This window comes from Aedes albopictus, chromosome 2, assembly GCF_035046485.1.
Source record: "Aedes albopictus strain Foshan chromosome 2, AalbF5, whole genome shotgun sequence".
NCBI lineage: Eukaryota > Metazoa > Arthropoda > Insecta > Diptera > Culicidae > Aedes > Aedes albopictus.
Window position 1 is genome coordinate 514,515,863 of NC_085137.1, and position 26,392 is coordinate 514,542,254.

At 40.5% G+C, this 26,392-nt stretch overlaps 2 protein-coding genes across 3 annotated transcripts in view; both read left to right on the top strand.

The window, feature by feature from the left end:
* The window catches only part of LOC109409728 (zinc finger MIZ domain-containing protein 2), a 292,272-nt gene extending 283,856 nt beyond the window's left edge, over positions 1–8,416 (top strand). For both annotated transcript variants that reach the window (XM_062854558.1, XM_029870201.2), the window contains exon 11: positions 6,041–8,416. In XM_062854558.1, the coding sequence (XP_062710542.1) occupies positions 6,041–6,178 (138 nt within the window). In that variant the 3' untranslated portion in view covers positions 6,179–8,416. The remainder of the gene's footprint in view (positions 1–6,040) is intronic.
* Positions 8,417–8,633: 217 nt separating this feature from the next.
* LOC109412806 (serine protease nudel) overlaps positions 8,634–26,392 on the top strand; it is a 29,456-nt gene continuing 11,697 nt past the window's right edge. Inside the window, exons 1-8 of the mRNA XM_062854556.1 lie at positions 8,634–9,351; positions 17,689–17,823; positions 17,888–19,921; positions 20,086–21,107; positions 21,166–21,499; positions 22,423–24,259; positions 24,325–24,494; positions 24,557–24,670. Of these exons, the coding sequence (XP_062710540.1) occupies positions 9,324–9,351; positions 17,689–17,823; positions 17,888–19,921; positions 20,086–21,107; positions 21,166–21,499; positions 22,423–24,259; positions 24,325–24,494; positions 24,557–24,670 (5,674 nt within the window). The 5' untranslated portion in view covers positions 8,634–9,323. The remainder of the gene's footprint in view (positions 9,352–17,688; positions 17,824–17,887; positions 19,922–20,085; positions 21,108–21,165; positions 21,500–22,422; positions 24,260–24,324; positions 24,495–24,556; positions 24,671–26,392) is intronic.

A 26,392-nucleotide genomic window follows, 5' to 3' on the forward strand; every position in this document is an offset into this window, starting at 1 on the left:
TGCTGTAAAGAACGTAAATCTTCAATGTTATAGTTACAATTTTAAAAACTTGTTATTGTTGTGATATTGTTTATCAAATATTTGTACACTCTCAATATCACAATAATAACTTAGTTTGCTCCATAACAAAACATGTTATTTGAATAATGTTTAATGGGTGCATATCAATAGCTGGATAATAACAAAATAAGATTGTCCAACAAAACATATTATGGAAATGTAATTCCTTGATAACTTAATAATAACAAAACAAGATATAAAAACAGGATATGTTTTGTAGTTATTATTTTGCTATTCTCTTCTTCTCGGGCACCACATTTCCTTTAAGCTCAACAATTACTTCTTCGGCCCAGTATTTCTAATTTCGTATGTGAATTTCAGCATATACTTGCTTACCGATCACGAAAATACGACGTTCGGCTCCATGTATCTTGTTGAATTGAGAATTTTGTTACTCATTGCTATCAATCACCTGCTGTTTCTGTCATTCCTTTAGATCGAAGACTGTCCGAACTTTTCTTCCAAGTATTGCCTCAGCCGGTGGTTTACTGTCTGGTAGAGAAGGCTTGGGTGTGTAACGATATGTTTGAACTTCAAACTTTGAAGGAATGTATGCAATGCTTCTTTCACATTTTTCTCCCCAATCTGTGATAGAGCTCGTTTCAGGGTATCCACAAATCCTTCATCTTGAAGTTGGGTTGTAGATGACAAACGTGAAGTTCGATCGTGTTCGATGCCAAAACTTTTGCAAAATGGTTTTAAAATTTCCGATTCGAATTGAGTGCCGTTGTCTGTAACCACTATTTGAGGTCAGCCAATGCGTGCGAAGCATTCATGCAGCTATCTAATGTTCGTTGTTGTCGTTGAACTGGTATTAGCAAATTTTTCAGACCATTCATCCAAAACCACCATCACCAGAACATACTGTCCTTGATTTGGTCAATCTTAGTCCAAATGTAGCCTTGTCCACGGTTTAGAAGGAATACTAAGGCCACGATGATACAGTAGTCTTCACTTTAGCCTTTGAAGCTGCTGCGCAGTCACTACATTTGCGTACGAAGTCCTCCAAGTCATCGTCAATGTTAGGACAGTACTGTAGATGAAGCTTTTCGCCGTGGATTTTATTCTTTGCATTCCGGGGTGCCATGCGTTCTATTGTTTGAAAACTGCATTCTGCAGAGACAGTGGTTCTGCCATACGATCTAGCAACATGAGGCATCCGTCTACTTCATACAACGATTCGCGTCGCTTGAAGAAACACTGAAGTCCATTGGCTTCTGCTGGTGTATTCCAGTAGTTCCGAAGACGTCGCATAACGGATTAAAGAGTTTATCCTGCTTCGTTTCTTGCTGAATCATCTGGTAGGTTACTAGAAGAACTGCTGCCAAACTAGCGATGATGTAGTCCTCATCCGGCTTGGAATGTTCACCGATCAATCGTGCCAGTACATCAGCATACCCATAACTATCAGTAAACGTGAATTCCAACTTGAAATCGCACTTCAAGAGAGTTAACGCCTGCCTTTTCAGTCTGTTTGCTGGGTGTCCTTTTCTTGATCCAAATATTAGTAGTCCGGTGGTCCGTCTGTGAATCGCCGTCCAAAAAGCACACAGTTCGAAAAAAAACCTGTAAAATTATGACGGATCGAATGTAACAAAAGGACCCCGTCATACATGATGGAAATTTTTGTGCGATCTTAAAATTACATTGCAGATATCTGTTAGAAAATATAAAGAAAACTTGAGCTCCGAGCGAGAATTGAACTCATATCCTTGGGGTGTGGGTAGCACGCCCGAGCTCTCTCCGCTATCTCAGCTAGTTGAGTATCAGACAGTCAAAGTTAAACTGCTTCTACCATAATGCACGCATTCCCAACATGCTCCGGCTGCTGCAGAGAGCACTGAGAGAGACAACAGCGAAACCGCCACAGCTGCGAGCAGCCGTTCGTTTAGCTGATGACGGAGAGTGACTGGCATGATTTATAGCAGATGCATGTAAATTTAAAGCGAATATGCTTTAAAATCTGTAAACAAGCCGTCTCATCAGCAGCGAGCTGCTCGGTTAGCGTTAAATGTTGGAGATTTACATTTTTCTGCCGCAAATTTCAGTTAATCTTCAATTTACGTGCTGTTTAACTTTCATATTTTTTTGCTGTACGGACGAAATACGGGCTTGGTACCTGGCTTGACTAATAGCGATACCTTCTTCTTGGTGCACAATCCAAATTGGAGACCAAACACGCTCTTGAACTTGGATCATAGACGGCGGACTTCTGATTTTGGATGTGGTTTTGAAGACACTTGATTGCAAACTGCGTTGAACGGAATGTCTCATTGACGTAACATGACGTAACATCTTGCTTGCTTTACGACGTCGTTCAAAATAGCGGTACATTAGAATTCAGCAGTTAGACCCATGTCGTCACATGATGCTAACAACGTCGATGAATGCTGACCTTTCAATGGGGCTGCCTGTTTGTCTGTACACGTCCGATAAAATCTCGGTAATGTCTGCTGCGCTGTGCAGTTGTAGTTGTACTGAATGTCCATTGATCTCCAGGTTTCCGAGCTTACGTCTGGCTATGGTACTGACTGATTGATGGTATACAGATCTTGTGCATTAGCCACTGAATTGATCTTGAATGGTTGCTTCTTCTTCCTATCCTTTTGTTCGAAACAGGAGCAATAAATTTACTCTTACTACTGGAGGTAAGGGCAATTCGAATAATACATGTCGAGGCATTTACAACATGGTGTGTTCAGAATTTCAGATTGCGGTTTGCTGTTGTGCGGCGTTTTTAATGAAATCTTCGCTGCACAATCGATTTGTTTTCCTCCGGTCTTCTCGATCATAGCGGTAATTTGTTTCAGATTCAGAAATCCCTCGCATTCCTCGGCTAGCGAGTGCAAAATCTTCGCGTAGCGGGATTAAAACTCTCGATCCGTGATAGAAGGGTTATCCGAACATCCGTTTCCTTGCTTGAGTTCAGGCCGGAAACGAACAGCAAACACTCGAACTGGTCCACATTGATCTCCAAGAGCTTGAATTCTTCTCATTTTTCATTCACAACTCCAGCGTAGGTGAAGTAATCATCGGTTGGATCCTTCTTGAGCTGTAAACACTGACAACGTTACAAAGATTAGATACTTGTTAATTTGAGATGCTGGAAGTATACCCTCCAAAGGAATAACTGGAAGAATTTGTGAAGGATTGTTTCTCCCTTTGGAGCCGGAGGGGTCATATATGTCCCCGGCATTAAAACCGAGACCAGCGAGATTGCATCTGCAGTGGAGAAACAATTCGTCTCCAACGGGTTGATTTCTAGGGAATTACATGCGAGAAAACCCTGGAGGACTCCTAGATAGTTTTTTTTTGTTAGAAATTCGTGAAAAAAATCTCTGGAGCGTTCCTAAAACGACTACCTCTAAGAAAACATAAACATTGGGGAAATCCCTTGTTGGATGTTTCTTGAGGAGAGAAGGCATTCTTGGTGGAATCTTAAGAGACATTCCTTAAAGCAAGCCTATGCACAAGGGAGGGGTTATTTCTGGATGATTCTAGTCCGTGCTGCAGAGAAGCAACTTAGTTCGAAAACCTAGATTTTGCTTCTGATGGTTTGAGATGGGGATAGAGCGGTTTCCAGAAGTTTCATGGACGCTTTGTGGTACATGTCTGACAATGAGCATCTCTCAGTGTGTTTAGAGTCTTGTCCCTCAACCGATTATTGATAACACACGAACATTTACCACTCCTGGTAACGCTTACTCTATCGACTGACAGCCGCTGGGCGACGAGCCATAGCAGGCCACGATTCTTCCTCTTTCTTCAGTCAGCGTTCGATCACTTCAGGTTCAGACGTACTGCAGTGTATTATAGGTCACTGCACTGGGCGATTCTCATCGATAAGCTTCAGTCAAATTCCAACAATGGTTATCCTGCCAGGCTTTCTTGCGATTTTTGGCCAAGAAAACATAGGTGTGAATCTCCAGGTAAGAAAAACTAATAGTGAAAATGCTAGGAAAGAGCAGGATCATGGTAAACCAGCAGGGCCGTTTAGATGGCCTGATTTGCCTACATGCGAAAGCAGGAGACGTGTCTCGAAGACCGTCGGATTAGTTATGCTCGTTTTTCGGAACCGTAAGACATTCCTCTTAGGCTGTTGAGGAATGGAAAAGAGGGACGCGCTTTTCTAAGCCTTCTGGCCATCGTGGAATGAGAAAAAAAATCCACTTTGAAGGCGCCTAGAAGACCGTCAAGGAAGAAAAAAAAAATAAATGGGACGCGTCGTAAAGACCGTCGTCGTTTTAAAATCTGTTTATTATTTTACAAAGCAAAAAGATGCGCCCATAAGAGCTTTGACCCACAGACGCCTAAAAAGATAAGGTTCTGGAGAGTATCAGAGATTCATGAACATCCCGGAGCGTCCCGAAGCTAAGAGGAGTTTCAGATCGGTTTTTAGAAGTTTAAAGCTCTGTTAGTGCTGTTTCCAAGGGTTTAAGGGGCATTTCGACCGGATTCAGATATCCACGACCGCACCTGAAAATGGTCTGCAACCCCTAAGACCACCTGAAACCCCCTGACTCCAGCTAAGAATATGCTTTTTATCCATAGCTTCAAAGTCAAGCTCGCTTATTATGAACAAACTGTCCCCTACAACCTCTTCGAAACCTCTTGAAGCGCCCTGAAATTGTGACGTCTTGAAACGCCTCGGACACCTCCCCCTGAAACTGCCTTAAACCCTTGTGAAGCTCACCTGAGAGCCTGTAAACTCTCCTAAGCCCCTCTAAAACCACTAATACCTCCTGAAATGCCCAGAAATCCCTCCTAAATTCCGTAAATCTCAATAACACTTCTCTGAAACCTCCGGAAACACCCTGCTACGCATTGTAACACATCTGAAATGCCTCTGAAACTCCTTTGAAACCCCCGTTAAAGTCACCTGAGAAACAGTCCACAACCACCCCACCTCCTCCCCCAAGTTACCAAAGCACCACTGAAACGATTTGAAATTCCCACAAAAAAAAAACACAATGCCTCTGAAACCCCTCTGTTGATTGTCAATCAACGGAGGAAAAGAAACGAGATCCGTGTTTTTAATCGATATATTGGTTCGATAAAAACTTCCTAGAAAATAGCGGAAGCATATTAGTGGTCTAGTTCATTATTTGTCATTTCATTCAATCTTACGTTTAGTTCTTTTTCACTTCCTTCCTAGAAACTTCTTCTTCTAACTCCTCACTTCAGCCTCTTCCCTGTTCATACTCCAAGCTTACTGCCCTTCCTCGTATCCTACTGTCGAAACCGGTATTTGACCACTTCTATAAATTTGTTATTTAGTTACCAATCGATAAAACAGTTTGGGGGCTTACCAGTTCGATCGTATTGAATTAAGTTGCGATAAGCGATCAACTACACCTTTCACGGTAGGCGAACTCTAACCTATATCAGGAGAACTCATTAAGATATAGGAGTTTAAATCAATGTATGGTTTACCTACTATTCAGTCTCAATTCAATTCCCGAGCACTATTAAATTCACGACTTATAGCCTAGTATAATAGAAATGCTATATGAGTACAATATAGAGAAAATAATTGTAATTTTTAGCACACTGATCTTTTCCTTTCTGACACATCTGCCAGTCATTGTCGGTCCGTTGACATTTCTCACGTCACGCATATCAGTTTGCTACGCGTGTTGCGTTTCCGCAGCTACGTGAGGCGCGCCGACCGAGGGGTCGTCACACCCTCTAAACCCTCACATATGCATTTGCCTTTTGAATTTGTGGGCAATCACTATGTGGTCAATCTGTTTTTGCATCGTAGAATATTCAAGATATTCATCATTCTGCCAGTATCTCCAAAACTTCGAAAATCACTTGCTTTGGGAGTTTCAAATCAAGGCTGATTCTCGGATATATACAAAAGTCCAATCTAAAACTACAAAAACTTTATGATTTCTATCACAAATTAGAACATGACATACAAACAACAAACAGAAACAAAAAAAAATAACTGTTTCCTTTTTCCTTTCTCTTACAGCTTCTTCCGGACAACGTGGTGGACCCGATGGAACTGCTTTCCTACCTGGACCCACCGCCGGATCTCAACACACCGCCCTCCAGCGGATCTAGCAACAATGCCAACAGTGACGATATTCTGGCAGCACTGTTCGACTAGGGCTACCGCCGCCCAAAGGCGTTGCCAGCAGTCCGGCGACTCTGATGATAAAACACAACTGCAAGCTGAAATGTGATGGGTTTTTGTTATAGTTTTGTTCTTTCGACTTACCGCGGCGCACGCGGTCTTTGGCCGATTTGTAGGCGAGAATGGCAACTGTTTCAACCCTACTGCTTGACGAAAGGGATTACTATTTAAGCAAAATGTATGAAATGTGATTTCGAACGTGGCGCTAACCTAAGTTAAAGAAAGAAAGAAAAAAAGTTTACACAGACACGCAAAGCCAGAAATGATTGATTGTAAGTAAAGGAATAAGTGGACCTGGAAAGTGATATAGTCAAAAACGGTTTTTGGACCTCCCTTCCTCATACGTGTAGCAGCACCCCCTAACCCCACCCCTGACCAGCTTCACCTCTTTTTCGAGACGGAAAAGTATCGCATGCTTATGACACATAAGTTTTTAAATTGAATATTTATTTTCCATGAAATAGTGTTTAGTCTTTTTGTAAAAAGGAAATTATTTATTTTGTACAAAATCGAAATGCGAAAAACGTGACCGATAATGGAAGATATGTTTTTAGAATATTATTTCACCTAAGTTTTCCGGGGGCAATGGATCGACTCTGTTTTATAGAGATAAAAATGATCTTAAATAAAATGATTTAACGGCGGAAACATAAGAGAATTATTTAAGAGAAATGTTAAACTTAAAAATATTAAATTTTAATCAAAAATGTACAAAAGAATTAAGGAACTATTATATATAAATTTAATATATTAAAGCAAAACATTACTAACTAAATTTAAACTAAGTCACCAACAGACAAACGCACATATACATACACACACATACTTACAAAAACGTATGCATTGAAAGAAAACCAGCTGACATTTAATTGATAATAAAGAAAATGTTACTACTACTCACACAGACACAAAACACATAGCAGAACACACCACACTCACACAAACAAGACAAAAAAAAACAATGGAAATGGTTATAATTTTCGCTCTCTTGAATGTTTGTAGCGTAATAAAAATTAATCGATCTGTATTTCGAACAAAACCTAATACAATCTGGACGAATATTGACGTAAAATTGAGATAAACATCAGCAACTAAAAGTAAACAAAGAATCACAAACAAAGACCTATTAATTGACTAAAAAGAAAGTAATAGAAAATAAACGGCTTCAACGTAGTGACCTTTGATTTTATTGTAAAGTTAAAAACAAAAAAACAAAACAAACAACATGAAGAAAACGTATAAGCAAAGAATCGATCAATCAAGATGGCGCCAACGCGAGGCCAGTATTTTTATACCTTTCATCGAAGCAACCCATGATCAGCATACATAGCGAATTTGTTCCTTTTTTCCATTCGAGCCCCATCATGATCACATCGAATTCGGTTTTCTTTCTTCTTTCGCATCGAAGATACCAACAACGATCGTCAATCTTCGTGTTCGTTTCAAAATGGCTACCATCATGTCACCCATGGAGAAAGTAAAATATTTTCAAACCTTGAAACGGGGAGCATTCAATTGGTTCCTCTCTCGCAGCAAGAAAGTTCCAAGCCTCTTAAGCAGATAATAACTTATTTTCTCGTTAATTTAATTTAGCTTGAAGTACTAAACAAAACAATCCTGCACAGCCACAATCAAACCAATCATTTTCCATCAATCCCCTGTATTTCACGATCACTCAACAAACGGAACCCAACTTTTTTTAGAACGTTATAGTCATTTAAAGTTAAGTCTTAAAATTGCGGGGAAACAGCTAAAGTCAACCAATTGAACAGATATATTTTACAATAAACTACCGATTAGAGAATACACAAAAAAAAACATTACAAGACATTTGATGCTAAAGGTTTGGAATACTCCGGTGGGATCACTTGAGAATCAAAATTCAAACAAAATTAATTAATAACAACATGATCTAGCGAAATGATTGAAAACAGAGAACGAGCGCAGTCACTATTTTACTCACGAGCAAATTTTAAACCTCCTCGTTCACAATTTTAACCAACAAAAAAAAACACACACAAGAACAGATCGAAGCAACCACGTTCCGCCACTTTAGAAATGTTACCTTGGAAACAACAATCGGTTATCGTATTACCACACCTTCTTCACCACTCGCAGGTTCTCTTATTTGAACACTCTTACAGAAAAAAAAACGCCCCCATAGGAAAACACAAGAAAGATCACTAAAATCAGCAAAGGTTCTATAACAAACTAGTAACACTCCTACGTTTGCCCTCGTTGTATTATTTTGTACATATACACTGTCTATATCCGGAGCAGAAGGAAAAGTTTTGCGAGAGCAGAATGAAAAGATGAAGGGAGCACCAGGCAAAAAAACTGAAAAAAAGTAATCCGTAAAACTGGTCGAGTGCAGTTTCCGGCTAAAACGGCTAAAAGTAATTGAAAATATTAACTTTAAATTAATTATATTTAAGATAAATGAAAAAAGCAGAAAATGGAAAACAAATTTTGAAAATAATAAAAGCAAAATGGTTTAAAAAATGATAATGAATAAACCGATGCTTTTCCTACCAAGTCATATCCGAAAAAAGCCTCTTCCGTCGTTGGCGCATTCTCTCGTTTGCTTATTTGGTTGTTTTGTTTGTCGCTTAACTGAACCGGCACTTTTTGTTTTGTTTGTACAGGAAGCACAACACGCTGGCTGCCGCGTAAACTGCCTACTGGGTGCATCGACGATGCGGTGCTTAATTGCTGGGCTTTGCGAGAATTGGTTTGACCAGCAGCCGTAGCAGCAGTAGGCTTTGGTAGCAGCGCGTGGTCATCCAAGTGGGCTTTAAATTTTACGGAATCAGTTCTGAATCGGTCGCGGAACGGAACGCAGTGGGACAAAGTTCGATAAATTCGGTTTGACGTGGACGAACGGTGTTCGGAAGTGAATTTGTGTGATTTTTTAAATTGATGGAACTGAAAAGGCCTTTTTGGGAGTTATGATTTAGTGGTTTGATATTTCTGGGAGTAAAGTGCTTTGGAGAGATAGTCCTATAATAATAAGGGCACTGTGAAATAATTATTGGAATGTGAGCAGTGAATCTATACTTCCGAGGCAATTATAAAAAAAGAATTGGAAGCAGCATTTGTAACTTCTCATCTCTAAAACATGGATACCAGAACAGAAAATATGTATGGTGAGTCTCGGCTGACTTATATATTTTTAATGAACAACGAAAGTATATTGTCCTACGTCAATGAAGGCCAAACAGATGCATGTAACAAGTGATGATTAGAAGATTATGTTAGAGTTGATTGAACTACAAATCGATCAGTGTGTATGTTTGAAGTGTTAACCTGGATGCTGTAGTTAAATCGCCGAGTAAATCAAATGGAGATTCACCTCATTCGAGCCAAGATTTCTCACCTCGATATACAGCTCCAACTTTTGTCACGTCATTCCATTCAGAATGAGCACAAGTAAGCTGCATCGAAGTTAGAGTTTCAAGAACATTCGTGTATTTTGTATTGCCTTGTAGAAACATCAACTTTCATCTAACGGAAAAAAAGTATATTACTACTTATGGTTATATGCCTGAGTTTATCTCCATGTCCTTTGGATTTTTATCAAGCGTTGCAAGAAAAATGTTGATTTGTGTAAATTTCCAAACAATTCCAAATAAATGTTTACCTTGAGAAGCATTATGTACAGAGCCATATCGTGCGGTTGGCCCCCGCCAAGGGCACCAGCCTCAGAGAGGCGCCGAAAAGACCAAATCCTAGATGGAAACAGGTAGATGCTATTGTTTTCTTGAATGTTATTAAGATTTTTACGTTCGTCCGTATTCTCCAAAAATTCAGATTTCTCTTGGTTATTTTGAATATTTATCATGATGTTATCTGTGAATTTAGATACTTTTTTGCATTCAAAAACTATTTTAGTTTTTTTTAATGAGCAAAACGAAATCTTTGAGTTTTAAACTATTGCAAATTAAGCAAAAAGTTTTCGAGCCGTTTTCACAAAAAAAAATTCAAATAAAAAATTCTCCTGGAGATTTTTGTTGAAATTTCTCGAAGGAGCTTCAATTTATCAGAAATTTTTTCAGGGAAGCTTGCAAAAACATCTTCAATGATTAGGAACCTAGAAACTCTTCAAATGATGTTCTCAGTAATTCCTCCATGGATTCCTATGAAAAGTCCTGCAGAGATTCCGCTAGAAATTCTACAAAAAATCCTTCAGGGATTTTTTTTTTTGAATCGTCTATGAATTTCTTTAGAAATTCGACCAAAGTTTCCTTCAGAAAATCATCGATAGATTCCTTTTAAAAATAAATGCGATATGATAGCGTTTAGAAACTCTTTTATTGATACCTTCCGAAACTGGTCCATGCTTGTAGAGATTGTTATATGTATTTCTGCTAGAATTCCGCTAGGAAACCTTTCATGAAATTCCTCATAAACTCCTCCAAAAAATCATAAATCTAGAATTCAATCAGAAATTTCGCCGAAGGATTGTTTTGAAAGCCTTCAATGGATTCCTTCAGAAGTTTCTCGACTCGACTCTAATTTCACCTGAAATACGTCCAAAATTTTCCAAGGAGAGAAGGGGGGTGGGGGGGGGGGGTGTGGTTGACATAAGAGAAAATCGAAATTTGCGTTCGCCTTATTGAACTTTGAAATTTAGAAAATTTGTAAACGATTTGTGCAGTTTTTCGCATTCTGGGGTGGTTGATACAGGTGGAAAACATATTTTCAGCACTTACAAGTAAATGTTTCAACCTTGTTAGCTGATGAAAATCGTGGTAGTACTTATTTTAAAGCAGTGTTTCCCAAATCATTAGAATGTATCGCCCCCTTGGAACTTGAGAAAAACATTTTTACCCCCTAAAGAGATTTAATTTTTCCATGATCAAAGGCTGAAAATATACTTAGCATTTATTGTCAGTATTTAAAAAAAACTGCATTATTGCATGTAAAACAATTCATTTTCAAATCATGTTTGTGCTGTGAACATCAACGAATATGTCAGGAATATGTTGGTGTGTTTTGAAGTGTAGTCAGCTTTGCTCTGAAATTGAAAATTTAGAAAATCCAGTGATGCGAATTCACAAGCTTCCTATAAATTAGAAATCTTCTTATTTTACGAATTTCTGGTGCAGCTGTCTTATTTGTTTTTTTTTTCTTTTTATTTTGTCAAAAAGTTCACACCTTCACATAAATATAAAAAAATTCTGTAAAATTTAGTCGCTCTAGAAACGGACATATTACAATAATCCTAGAAACATGAAATTGTGAATTGTCAGGGAGTTTTAATGATTCAGTTAACATTCTGGATTTGTATTTCAATACTTTATATATTTCTCAATTATTTCAAAAATCGCCCCGTTTTCAGTATTTTCGCCCCCCAATTTTGGTTTTTCCAAATTTAGCCCCTTTCGGCCTGATTTTCGCCCCCTGGGGGGCGATTTCGCCCACTTTGGAAATCATCAAAAATTAGAAGCCAAAAACTGTGAAAAGTGATAAATATCACCCGAATCAACGATATCCTTCTTTGCCAAATTATAGAAATCACATCCCGGCAGATTGGTCATTTCAAGAAATGTGTCATCTTGAACGCGTCATTTCAGGTAATGGAACTATCTTATGCGTCACTTTGGCATTCAACTTAAATAAACAGATATATGAATTTCATCTTGTACCGACTTTTCGAACCAGAAATTTCAGTTTATATTCATTCCCAGATGCACCCCGGAGTCACAAAACTGTAGTGAAAACCTCATGTGGAGTTATGTTAAAATATGTTAAATGGGAGCAGTTCGACCAAGATGTGCTTAAAGATTTAAAAAAAGGTGAACCGGAAACTGCATAATTTTAATTAGGGATTTATTTTCTCTAGAAAAACTTTAAATTCACATTGAATTGTTGCAAATTAAGAAGTCATTCTGTTTTTATCAACTGAAACCCGTGGACTGTGTTGAAAAAAACGGAACATACCTGTACTCTAATTGACACGGTTGTTAGAGTCCAAAGATGGTCGCCTTTCTATTCCGTTCCAGTTTTCAAAAGCATAAATCTGATTTCTAGCAGGCCGAGCAAACCCAAAATGCTACTTGAGTTACATTTTCAGCCCGCTTCGTTCGACGGATCTAAATGTGTGCTCATAAAAACGTGAGGCAAAACGCATTAGGTATTTAGAAAGTGTGCGCAAAGTAGCTTCACCCAGGGGTACTCAAACTTTTCTTCCTTGCGACCCACTTTTGATTGTTGTGGAATTTGGTGACCCCAAAAACGTATTTGTCATATCAGAAAATTTTGAAATAATTTTTGAAAAAGTGCATTTTATCGCTTTCTTTGTAACATAAGTTTATTTGTGCCAAAAATGTTAAATTGAAGATTGTGATCAACTTGCGTTACATAACACTTATTGTTCGGATAATTGTAGAAAGTAATCTTTGAAATCACTGTCCGTCTACGTTAACAGCTGATCAAAGCTAAAATGAGTTTTATTATAAAATGTTCATTCATCAATTAGGGTTCTACTACTCACAATTTAGTTTCCGATCCGTTATCCTCTTGCGAACGGGTCTCGCTAGGTCAATCAGCGACAATGCACGAATCTATTTCATATAATTTTCAAGCAAATTGTACATAGTAGGTTATTTTAACGGTAATAGTTATCAAATTAACGATAGTTTATAGGAAAATGTAGAAAACTTACAATTAATTCACCGTAACTTCAACAAATTTGTTCACTTTGCATGTAGCCTAACCTGAATGTCGTACCGTACCTATTTATTCAAGTTTTAGTTAGTTTTAAGTACAAATCTTCAACAAATTCAATAGAACTTACGTGTACAGCAAATAGTAGAACAAATTTTCAATAAATTATTGTTTAATATTCAATCAAACGTAGTGATTTTTCTAATTTTAATTTTGCAGTTATATCAAACTTCCACGTTATCAATGACTATCAACTTTGTTTTGTTTTGACTATCATACATACGTATCATACCGCATAGTGATGACCGTTTCGTAGATCCTCGAACCAACGCCTCACTTTGCTGCAGGGATGTCGTGCTGAGCCCAGTGGTGTTGATCGGAACACTTATTCATGAAAAATTGTGAAAGTGTTGTCGATTTTGCACCTTATCGAACGTGACGACATAAATCCGTCGCTGATGAAACCATCGCCAAAGTCGTCGCCAACCAAACGTTTGTCTGATTGCACTCATGCATGCTTCAGTAAAGGTGGTGCCTGATTCGTCACGATGATTCTGAAATGCTCATTGGAAGTTGGCGCCACGTTTTGTTGTGAAAGCAACATACGATATATTATAAACTTAAAATAAAGTCTCTAGAATCCCAAGCAATCAGTTTTCGTGAACTCTTTGTTTTAAGAATTTAGGTTAGGTTGAGATTTTTTCATAATTAATTTTAATTTGCTTTTTTCGGTGATTAAACCTAGTAAAAAAAACAGATTAATCCACCTAGTGGTGATAGTGCCTTTCTCGTCGAATATGTACTCAACATTTTTTCCGGCCATAAGCTAAAGTGTTCCTGAATCCTGAGAATACTCTAGAACGGAATAAATCTCATTTTCTTTTTTTTGTCAGTGCTCGTTGACTCGTCAATGGGGGGTGGACTTGATAAATAATAAATAGCAACTCATCGGTTTTGATAAAAAAAAAACTTCTGGAAGACTCTAATTTCACTTTAAAATTGAAAAATTTATTGGTTTATTTATTTGTGCCCTTCTTCAATATGTTGAATTCCGACCATAATTTCCAGGGGGACCCCTCTGGCTTTAAGAGAAAATCGAAATTTGTGTCAGCCTTATTCAGAAAAGCAAGAATTTTATCAAAGTTATAATTGAATTTGGAAACTTATTGATGGCTCATATTCCGACGCTATGTTAAACGTATACGCCGAGCTGAAAAATATCAAATCTCTCAGTTGACTGCTTGACTATTTTCTTGCTGCCCGTTTATCTGATTAACGAACATTTCTGATGATATGATGTTTCGCATGCATGGGTTTGGTTTAGTTTTTTAATTGGTCACATCCGACGGGACACCTGGAACCGGTTCCGGAACACAACCGGTTTACATATGGTATGAAACTATTTTCCTGCTTTCCGTTCATCTGGTTATCGAAAAAGCCGCTCTTCGATGTGTCACATGCCTGGGTATGGTTCACCTTTTTAATTGGCCACTTCCGACAGGATATCCGGAACCGGTTCCGGAATACAATCAGTTCAGATATGGTCTGAAACTATTTTCTTGCTTACCGTTCATCTGGTTAACGAAAAAGCTGCTCTTTGATGTGTCGCATGCCTGGGTTTGGTTCACTTTTTTAATTGATCACTTCCAGTGGGACAGCTGGAACCGGTTCCGGAACACTACCGGTTCAAACATGGTCTGAAACAATTTTCTTGCTTACCGTTCATCTGGTTATCGAAAATGCCGCTCTTTGATGTGTCGCATGCCTAGGTTTGGTACACTTTTTTAATTGGCCACTTCCGGCAGTACATCCGGAACCGGTTCCGGAACACTACCGGTTCAAACGAGGTTTGGAACTATTTTCCTGCTTACCGTTCATCTGGTAAATAGCCGCTCTTTGATGTGTCGCATGCCTGGGTTTGGTTCACTTTTTTAATTGTCCACTTCCGACAGAACATCTGGAACCGGTTCCGGAATACAATTTGTTCAGATATGGTCTGAAACTATTTTCTTGCTTACCGTTCATCTGGTTATCTAAAAAGCCGCTCTTTGATGTGTCGCATGCATGGGTTTGGTTCACTTTTTTAATTAACCACTTCCAGCGGGACAGCTGGAACCGGTTCCGGAACACTACCGGTTCAAACATAGTCTGAAACTATTTTCCTGCTTACCGTTCATCTGGTTATCGAAAAAGCCGCTCTTTGATGTGTCGCATGCCTGTTTGGTACACTTTTTTAATTGGCCACTTCCGGCAGGACATCCGGAACCGGTTCCGGAACACTACCGGTTCAAACATGGTCTGAAACTATTTTCCTGCTTAGCATTCAACTGGTTATCGAAAAAGCCGCTATTCCTAAGTAACAATTTCAATTCCTTTTAGATTTGATTATTTTTATGGAAGCTTTATCACAGCATGACCAATTCATGGAACATTTGTAGTTGTTTTTATCAAGAGAAAATAATCTTCGTTCGTTTGCGGTTTTTAAGTTGTCTTCAAGTTAATTTTAAAATTCGCGCATAAAACAACTGAATTTACAAGAGCATTAAATCTTATAATAAGTTTTAAGGCGTATTCGAAGTTATTTTCAACACATAACATCAACACATTTTATTAAAAGTTTATGCTTCGTTAATTCACTTCGTTACTTACTGTGACTCTGCTCAAGCTCATGCCAAATTAATAGTGTAACTTTAGTAAGTTGCACTTCATTATTAATTGTCAAAATACAGGGAAACAAAATAGAATTGGCACACCTTGACGAGAAACACCGCGAAATGTACAGAGATAACTTTCTAGCATCGAAAACGTAAACAAACATTTGTCAAAGGCTGTTACTCTTGAATAAAATGAATAAGTTTCATTTAAGACGAACAATTCTGCCTTAAGATCATAACTAGTAAAAACAATCTTCAATAAAGGCTGTAGCTTTCATGCAAGGTGACTTGGTTCCAGGGGTTTGGATTAAAGGTAATAACAATTGATGGCAGCTGCATGAGTTTTGTTCGCTTGGAACGGCAGCCATGTTTAGATAGAATTAAAAAAGTGGCGTAGCCTTTTGTTTTTATAGGAAATTTATGTCTTCGTATATTAATAATTGATATTATTTTTGGGGCGCTTTGTTATTTTCGTATGTTTTGGGCGGCAAATCAACGAAAAAGTGGGTATGGCACGGACATTTTTGATTCCCTGTCCTGTCATCAATGATCTGTAGGTAATTTTAATGCTTTAGCCATTTCAATTTGATGAAAATAATTTGCAGTTCAATTAACATTTCATCCATGAAACAAAACTTGTTTGCATCTGCATAATGCTTAGGCAAAAGATTTCATTTATTATGCACTGTTGACACTTAAGAAAGACAGATATAAGATCAACATGCTTCAAGCTATTCTTGTTAAAGTTTCATGAAGTTCTTATAATCAATCATCAGTGCAAGTACATAAATACAACTAGTTTCAAAGCAGTCTTCAAAAGCAGCTTTGAAGATCTCCTGAAGAGTGGGCCAGATTAGTCTTATGGATGTTTTATGCCTATTTTATCTCGGATTTTCAGAACAAAGAGCTTTATTGCTCAGTTTTATTATTCTATCTTAGAAATTACTACAGGATTGCCACAAAAGTATAATTGTTACTTGGGATCCTTCTTTTTCTAGAGTTATTGACGATAGTGAGCAAGAAAAAAGAAAAAAAAACTAGCAACGCCAGCGTCAATCGAACATTAAGTCAAGAAGATGAAGAAGCAGAAGAGGAAGGACATATGTACAAGCCTCTAATAAAGGTCCCATTACATCATGGCAACCTTGGATAAATGTCGGACTACAATGGTCCACTGCACGAATTTATACTGGCCTGCTTACTCTCACTGAAAATGTGACGTTTGAGCGGTGCCGACACCTCTCAAACGTCAAATTACGTGTGAGAGTAAGCAGGCCAGTATAAATTCGTACAGTAATCCATGATAAATATATCTGTTCGTATGATGGACTTTTAAGGCACTGCCATCCATCACCCGTTACAATTTCTTTCTTGCAGCACAGACCAGCAGGAAGCATGCAATAGTGCAAAACTTCAGTTTCCCACCCAGCTAAAATTTCAAATTGAAGTAGCTTTCCACTTGTTAAACAAAATATTTAACCAGATCCGGATAAACATGCAAAAACTCCAAATCGGCATCAACATTTCAAAAGGGCGTAACTGTTTTTACAACCAATTACTTCTCACAGAGCTGCGCATCGTATATCATTCATCTTACGCAATTCACATCCATTAAACGAAAGAGGAGGATTTTATCTTTCTATTTGTGCTAGTGGATTGCTCGGAAGGGATGAGATACGGTCCACAGCTTTATGAGAAGGCATTGGTTGCAAAAGCAGTTACGCCCTTTTGAAATGTCGGTGCCGAAATGAATCACAAGTCAATGGGCAAATTTTGGTAGCCTTCAAGCAACTACCGCATTGCGTACTGAAATGAACAAATATAAATATTTTCAACACAATATTTAACAAAACACTTTTGTAAACTGCAAAAACATGGGCAACAACCGACGGAGCCCCGCTTCGTCAGACTTTTCCTCAATCGAGGGAAATACGATACACCTAGAACGCACTGCCAAACAATAAGTAAATACAGAACATGCTGACTTCGCAACTTCCAAAACTGGCCCAAAAGTAGGTCATTTCGCCGCATGTACCGTTGCCAAACGCTCGTAGTTGATGCGTTCCTTTTCGAGGGCAAAACAAATTATGACTTACAGTAGGAAGTTACCTCACATCGCATGCGCAGTAAAAAAAAATCCACTTTTGGACTTTCTTTCAGAACAACTCCAACGGAAGCCATGGAAACAAAACGTCCTCCACCGGATTGGCCTACTGCTTTTGACAATAGTGCTGGTGCTTGCCGTGACGATCATATTCACGCTTCTCATTGGAGCTGTGACACGAGCTTTAATCAGTATGTACATTCTATAAACAGCCTACTTTGGTTGTTCTTCTCATGTGTTTTATTGGTATTTTAGCTCCTCAAACTGTGCAGGTGGTTTACCACACGGAAACTCACCATCATGGGGATCTCTTGGATACCGTGCTGAAGCCTATGAAGCAACTACTATCGAGCACTCTACATTTGATGGGATTTGAAAAGGAACACAAATCTCGGCGGAAACGAGATTTGGACGACGACGACGACAATCGTATTCAGATGGTGGACGACAATATGTTGGAGAAGAGTGAACAATCCGATGAGGATTTGAGAACGGTAGATTTCGGAAGCGGAATCGATGGAGCGTTGCAGAGATTGACGCACAAGAATTTGACACTCAAGATAGTGTACGCACCTTTTGGCAATGAGGGTAACAGGAACGAGATTATGCGGTCGATGCGGAGGAGAAGGAGGCGAAAGCGAAGTGCCGAGAGTGAGAAGCGAAAGGCGCATGAATACCAAGAGTTAAGGCGGGAGTATAGTAAACGGTGCAAGAAGGAAGCTCCCAACGAGAAGGACTGTTCAAGATACTGCGAGAAGTTTGAACAGTTTCTGAAGGAGACCAAGCATAGTTATAAGGAGATCAAGCATAAATTAAGTGGGCTGCTGAAGGATTGCAAAGGAAAACACGGCGGAGACTTGAAAGGGGATCTAAGTGATAGTTTCCCGAAGAGGAAAGAGAACAAGTTGATTGATCTAGACTCGGATGAAAGCTCAGGGAAAGTAATGAAGAAGGATAAACCAATTGATCAAGCAACAGACAGTACGACGTTGAATGAGGATCAAGTAACTACAGTGCATACTGAGTTGGAACTGACTACCGTGACTGGGAATTACAGTGATGCCAGTGAACACGACAAAACAAATACTCAAAATCCTGGCAAAGATACGAAAAACGTGTCAACAGTGCCACCAATCGAAAAAACTTCTTACAATCCGTTGAACGCGGATTTTCAGGAACAAATAGAACAATTTGCAGAAAATTTGGTGGATGATACAACGTGGAAAGTTTTGAACACAGCGTCTACGAAAACACCTGAAACATTAGCAACAACTACCGTCGTTGTTACTTCCACAGATCAAACCAGTAAAGATCCAACCTTAGACGATCTTATTGAATCGTTAAATAAAACCGCATCCAATCGTACAGTGCCACAGCCTTTTGATGCCCAAAGGCACAACCCAGTTGAAGATGACTGTGTCAAGAACTTGGACGACCTGCTGAAGAAGATTCCCGAGTTCAAAACAGACGACGATGAGGACTTGGACTGCAACGAGACCACAACGCAATCGCCCGATGAAACTTTAGTCGGGCAGACGCACATTAGCCACTTCAAAAAGCAAAATTTGAAGTACAATCCAGATGAACATCGGCCTAAAACTGTTGAATGTATCAAAAACATCGACGACCTTCTGGAGGCGGTTGACATGGAGCATGGGGGTTTGAAGAAACCTAAAAATTGTAAAATTTCGTCCTCAACGGTTGCTCCCAGTAAACACCGTTCAGATTCGTCAGCCAGGACCGAAGATGAAGAGTTCGATCCAGTTCAAACCCATGACGAACAGTTGGATCAATTTGCATCTGCTGCAGAGCTGCCCGACTTCATCAAACCTCCAACTCCATTCCACGAGGAACAATTCGATCAATCCACTCTTCCCGTAGAAGTTCACGACTTCATCATGGGCAGATCTCGTAATCGGGAGCAATTCAACCATGACATACCCTCCACAATCGATTCTCCGGATTTCAGAGCCTCCAAATACTCAGCGCAGCCAACGGTAGCTGCCAGTGGTCCGTTCTTGAATCTCTGCGAACAGCTACGAAGTCAGCAGCATGCCGCTCCGATAAAAACTCTCTCCAGCAATCAACACCACTTCCAGGCTCAGCAGTACGGTGGATTGGGGCAGACCAGCATTCCGGTTACGGGTGAAACGTTGAAAGCGACATCTCAGGTCCTGGTCAACTCCGCGTACGGAGGTTTCGCTCCGAACCATTTCTGCTTCTATCAAGTTCCGCCAACTTACGGCGCCATGCGGCCGGTCTATGCTGGAGGCCAGAACTACCCGGCAGGTAAGTCACTCCCATTAGGCGAAGGGCCTACGCCGGAACACTTGCTGAACGATCCCGTGATCGAAACTGTCATCGAACCACGTGGTGACTTCCCCATAGGTTCGTGTTCAGGATATTCCGGGGAGGGTAAGGCTCACTAAAGATCTTTCGTGGTGTCTTTTCAGGTTTGTTGAATGTTCCACTCAGCATTCAGAAGTCATCTGGACGAAGCACCGGTGACGATCCGGATCTTGAAGGTGCCAAGCTGCTGTGTAGTCTGGTTGTGCCACCTTCCACGGAATCACCGTTAGCGGGCAATGACTCTTTGATATCGCAGGAAGTCTTAGTGGGGGGTGCGAGAGCACGTGGTCACCATCGGCACTGTCCTCGGGGCAAGGTTCCTTGCGCAGATGGAATCCAGTGCGTTCTGAGCTCACACCTGTGTGACTCCAGGGTGGATTGTTTCGACGGAAGTGACGAATCGCACTGCTCGTGCTTGTCACGGTTGTCGCAAAAACGACGTTGCGATGGTTATGTAGACTGTCCTCTAGGGGAGGATGAGATGGGTTGTTTCGGCTGCGACAAGTTCTCGTTTTCGTGCTTCAATTCGTTCTTCGAACACCAGGCTTCTCATCACTCCGAGACGAGGTGTTATACCTTGATTGAGAAGTGCGATGGGTTCAACAACTGTGTGAATGGGAAGGACGAACAGGATTGTACGATGTTGGTGCGAGACCTGAGGAGTCCCTTGGCGTTCACGGTTGGGCATTCGGTAGGAGTTCTTCATCGGAACCACAAGGGCAAGTGGTATCCGGTTTGTCATAACCCGTTGTCGTTGGCGAGAGAAGCTTGCGAAGCGGAACTTGGACCATCGGAGAGGGATCCGGTGATTGTGCAGCACCATGGAGATCTACCAGGACCGTTCATTCAACCGAGTCCCCGAAGTCATCACGTATTCCAACCGGAGTTCACGGATACCTGTAATGGGTTGATCAACTACGTCAAGTGTCCAGCTCCAAAGTGTGGCTCTTCAAAGCAGAATGAGATGGAACACGCCCGTATCAAGATTCGTGGGAAGAGGAATACTACGGAGATTGTACAGATCGTTGGCGGAACGAAAGCTGAAGCGTCCGCTTATCCGTTTATCGTTGGTATATTCAGAGATGGCAAGTTCCATTGCGGCGGAAGCATCTTCAATGAACATTGGGTAAGGCTATTTCAGAAAGATAACTGAATGTTCTGATCAATTCGGCTTTGCTTCCCAGATCGTAACGGCAGCTCACTGCTGTGATAACTTTCCGAGACACCACTACGAGCTGAGGGCGGGTCTTCTCCGTCGGCGCAGCTTCGCACCGCAGGTTCAGGTATCCACAGTAACTCACGTGATCATTCACCGTGGATACAGTGCGCAGAAGATGATCAACGACATCAGCTTGATGCATTCGGACAGGCCGTTCCAGTACAATCGATGGGTAAGGCCAATCTGTCTACCGAATCGGCACATGACGACCAACGATCGGGACTGGATTTGGGGACCGAAGCCGGGAACCATGTGTACTGCCATAGGCTGGGGAGCACTCCGAGAGCATGGAGGATCACGTAAGTAGAAGTGTAGAACGTAGTCATTGGTGTAGAAGTAAAGAGAAACTCTCATAACACACACTGCCCGTGTAGCTGCCGGCTTAGAATAGCACTACGGACCACCTGTTCCGGGGGTAAAAGTCCACCAAACAGGTAACCCCAATCCAAGGTGTCAGGCGACCCGTGCTGAGGGATGAATGGTTGAGGGGGTTTAAAAGATGCTCGATCTTTAACGGAGCCCGTAGCGTGGGTAGATCGCCTTTTTGGGTTGCGTTGCGGTGATAGATCTACCAAACCGAAATCTAGTGTCGTCCTATTTTTCAATTTTGGAATATGTGTTCTGGTAATTCAAGGAATCATAGTATTTAGTCCTCACTACTGGTGTTTTGGTGACTTCCAGTTTTTGAATAAAACTGAGTTTACCAACTTTACTTTGCATATAGTTAAAAACCTCACCATCTGAGGCTAAACTAAATGCAAAGGAAATCAAATTGGGTTAGGGATCCATGTATGTACTAACTCTTCGAAGACTGGAAAGTGCTAGTACGCAAGGAACATACTAGAATCCTTATTACTGAACACGTGTTCCATTATTGGAATGATATTGCTGCTAATGTTAAAACCCGGGTCCTAAACTTCCTACTGGGGAGAATTTAGCAGTAAAACAAGGGTGATGCTAGGTTTCCGATGCATGGCCAATATCAGTACTCTTGTTTTGTTTTCTAAGAAAACAAAACAAAAACTGTATCAAAATCGATACTTTATTGCCCCTCAATGGCAATTGAGTAATGCGACATGCACTACACTAAGGATACGGGTAATGTCACAATAGATCTAAAAACTGGTCGCAGTGACAAACCCGAACAGGAATAAAAAAAAAAAAAAAAAACACACAGATACATGAGTAACTTACTAAATTTCATAAAACGTTTTTCTTTCAGCGGATCATCTAATGCAAGTCACAGTGCCGATCCTGCCGTTCTGCAAACACAGGAACGATCGCGATGGTCTCGCTATTTGCGCTGCCGAACCGAGTGGGGGTCACGACGCCTGCCAGGGAGACTCGGGAGGTCCGTTCGCCTGCATTAGTGTCACCAGTCCACATGAGTGGTACCTGGCAGGCGTGGTAAGTCACGGAGAAGGTTGCGCCCGACCTAACGAACCTGGGGTGTATACTAGAGTGGCACTGTTCAACGACTGGATCCACAGAAAGACCAGTGAGGTGCTTCCACCAGCCTCTACGCGGATGGATTGTCCCGGCTTCCAGTGCTCGGTTGGAGTTTCGTTCTGTATTCCAAGGCAGAAACGCTGCAACGGAAAGGTTGATTGTCTTGGTGGAGAAGATGAATTGCATTGTTCGCTGGATCAACTGCTGGCCGAAACGATCAAGGAAACTTCTACCGTGACGGTGGCAGCTAACAGCACTGTAGCCAGTTCAACAACGGAGGCTGCTACGACAGCTGTAACTTCAAAGATCGATTTTGTCGAGGAGACAGCCGAAACTTCAGAGAAGTCTACTACTGTTACAACTGCTTCCAACGATGAGACAAGTACGATAGCAACTACCATCGAAACAACATCGGTTTCTACGGAACCAAAGCCTGCGAAAGACCTTGATATGATGAGTGACAGCACTGCGCACAATATTACTGAAGTAACTACTGTTGAACCTACAACTACCCAGGATGAGGATACGTCTACTTCTTCAACAACATCTGAGTATTCAACAACTGAAACAAGCTTTACAAATCAAACAAAGTTTGAATCCAGTACTACATACGAGGTGACGACACGTCAAGTACTTGAAGACATTTCAGCATCCCCGGTATTTAACGAAACAACTTCCACTTTGGAATACAATGCAGCAATGCCCACCGATCCCTCAACAATCCCCACTAGTACTTTACCAGCTACCATTGATTCCATAGATAGCTATTCTTCAACAGCAAATCATTCATCGGTAGATTTTAGTATAACGACGGAACCCACAACCGAAACCAGTCTCCATACAACCGAATCAGTGACCGAATTGTCAACAAGCACTGCTGAAACTTCATCAATAGAAACTAGCACTGTGTTGGACACAACGACCATTATGGAAACAACCACTCCATTGTATTCATCGAAAATTTATGAAACGACATCAATGACGCATGAAACCGAATCTAGTGATACAACACAGTCCTCCGAGTTGGCCACAACAGAGTCCACAACATCTACGACTACCCCAGATGAAACAACCCCTTTGGTAACTACTGAGTCAGAACATTCGTCAACTACAACATCTCCTTTCTGGATGCAGGTCAACGAAGCCATCTCCAAGTTGAAACCACATTTTCCAAGTATGCATCGCGAGATGGAGGACCGCAACCAGCAACAGTACGACAGTATCAGAGCAACTCTGTCGGATAACGCTACGTCAACAACAACGCCCATACCTAAAACCTCCTATGATACTTCTACAACTGAACTTGCCACTTCTACAACCGATTCTACCAGTTCTACATCTATTTCGCCATCTACCGTGGAGAGTTCTAGCACTGTTCCCCACGATCAGGAATTCAGTGAAACCCAAATAGAACCCGTGAAAGCTGAAACTACGAACGCGACAGCTGAACAGCATCCCTTTTTCCGAGAAATTCACGACCTAGTCGAAGAGAAAACCCGCCGGCTGAACCAGTTCCGATTGTCCATGCACTACCTGCACACTTCGTTGAAGAACCAAACGCTGGACACGAACGAAACCTCCTACCGGTACAAGCGGTTCGTCTGTTCCAAGTGAGTTGATCTCTAGGCATGTAATCCTGACACAAGTAACTAGTATTGCGATCTCTTCCCCACAGAATTCCCCAAACGATCAACATTGCGCATCACTGCGATCGCATCATCGACTGCGAAGACGGTACGGACGAGTTGCGGTGCACGTGTCGCGACTATCTCAAGGACAAGTACGACTTCCTGATCTGCGATGGGAAAACCGATTGCTTGGATTTGACCGATGAGGACGACTGCTGTAATATCTGCCTTGAAGTTTATTGAATGTTACTTCTTCGTTAACGTTTTCTTTCGTTTCAGTTTCTTGCGCCACCGGTCAGTACCCTTGCCGAATGAGCAAAGTCTGCATCGACGAGAAGAAACTGTGCGATAACGTTCCGGATTGTCCGTTGCATGAAGATGAGCTCGATTGCCGTAAGTTTCTTTCATCAAACAGGGCGCTGAATTGTTTTGATTTTGTATGGGATTTTGACGTTTCTTGGCCTTGTTGCTTACAAAATTGCTGAAAGAGTAAAAGAGATGGAGAAAATTTCATGCCGTGTCCTATGTGGCACTGAACGCCACGGTTGCTGAGGTAAATTTTACCAAGTCTTTGACGTTTCGTAGGCTTGTTTACGATTCGGATGTTTGATCAATTTTCCATGGATCAAAATGTGGGGATCGCAGGCGTGTAAAAGCGTGCTTATGGCTTGCTGATGGCACCCCTTCTTCTAGAATTCTTTTGTTCCTGGTCTGGGATTTTTCTGGGGCATTAATTAAGATTTCAGCAGTAGTTCCCTCTGGGACTCTCCAGAGAGTTTCTGCTTCTATTCCTAAATAGGTTCCACATGGGATTTTACCATGATGTCCTCCCGGGGTTCCTCCAGAGATTCGTTCCGGGATTCTTTCTGGAGTTCCTCCAGAAGTCCTTCCTAAGTTCACCCAGATGATTTTTACGGGTTCCTTCCTGTTTCTGAAATTCCTGAATGATTTTATTCTGAGATAAACCACCCGAATAAAAAATACAGTAGAAAAACCGAACGTTGTATTGTAACAGTACTATTTAAAACCATATTTTTACAATAGACACCACTGTAAAAATAAAAATACAAAAACAATAAAATGTAAGAACCCAATACAGTAAATTGTAAATAAGATTTTTACAATATATTATACGGGTGGTTAAGTATCGTAACAATATAAAAAAATATTTTTTCCATATATATTTTTTTGCAAAACCATACATTATATTGTAAATGAATCGTTATAAATACTGATACGTGGGTTTTAATAAACCGTACATTGTATGGTACACATATGGTTTCAAACAATAAAATGTACCGTAAATATATTGTTTTTAATTGTAGTTTCACTACTGGTTATACATTTAATTAAATGGTTTTGGAATGATTCTCTTTTGTTATGAAGTATTGGTTTACATTACATAAACCATATAATGTTATATTATCTTGTCATTTTCCTCCTGTTAATGGCATCTTAGGCTTACTAGCATTATGAGAATGCGCTTTAAGAATTCTCCAGAGCGTTTTGGATAACGCTTCATATTGGATCGCCCACGTCTAAGTCTAAGTCGAGGTCTGAGTAGTCTCTGATTGCATTAACAGTTGAAGCTTAGGCTCCCATGCCCCACCAGCCAGATAACTGGGTTTCGCAAACTAAGCATTATTTGTGGCAACACTTTGAGCGGCATGATGGAACTATGCCGAGCGCGCTAAGTATAGACCACTAATGTAGTTGCATGAAGTGGGTGACGAGGTACATAAGTATCATTACAGCGTGCTTAACCGTTATTGCAATATTGAGGCTCCAGTTTGACTAAAGTTTGAAATACACGGGGAAATACATAACAACTCATGAGAAAACTGTCAAGTTCGATTCAAGTATAAGTTAGGTTAAAAAGCGAACCCACAGACGAACCTATATTAGAATTTCTTTCAGTATTCAGTCCAGTCCATATGTTAAAGATGGCTCTACGATAAAGTACGTCAATCGTATTCCTCTCATCGCACTCTACATACCTATTCCACCATATCTCTTGGAACTGCAGTTCTTAAGAGATCTGGTTTACTACTTATTTGAACATTTTATTGACTTTAAATTAATGATGATGATTAACCTGGGCTTGTTAGGGGAATA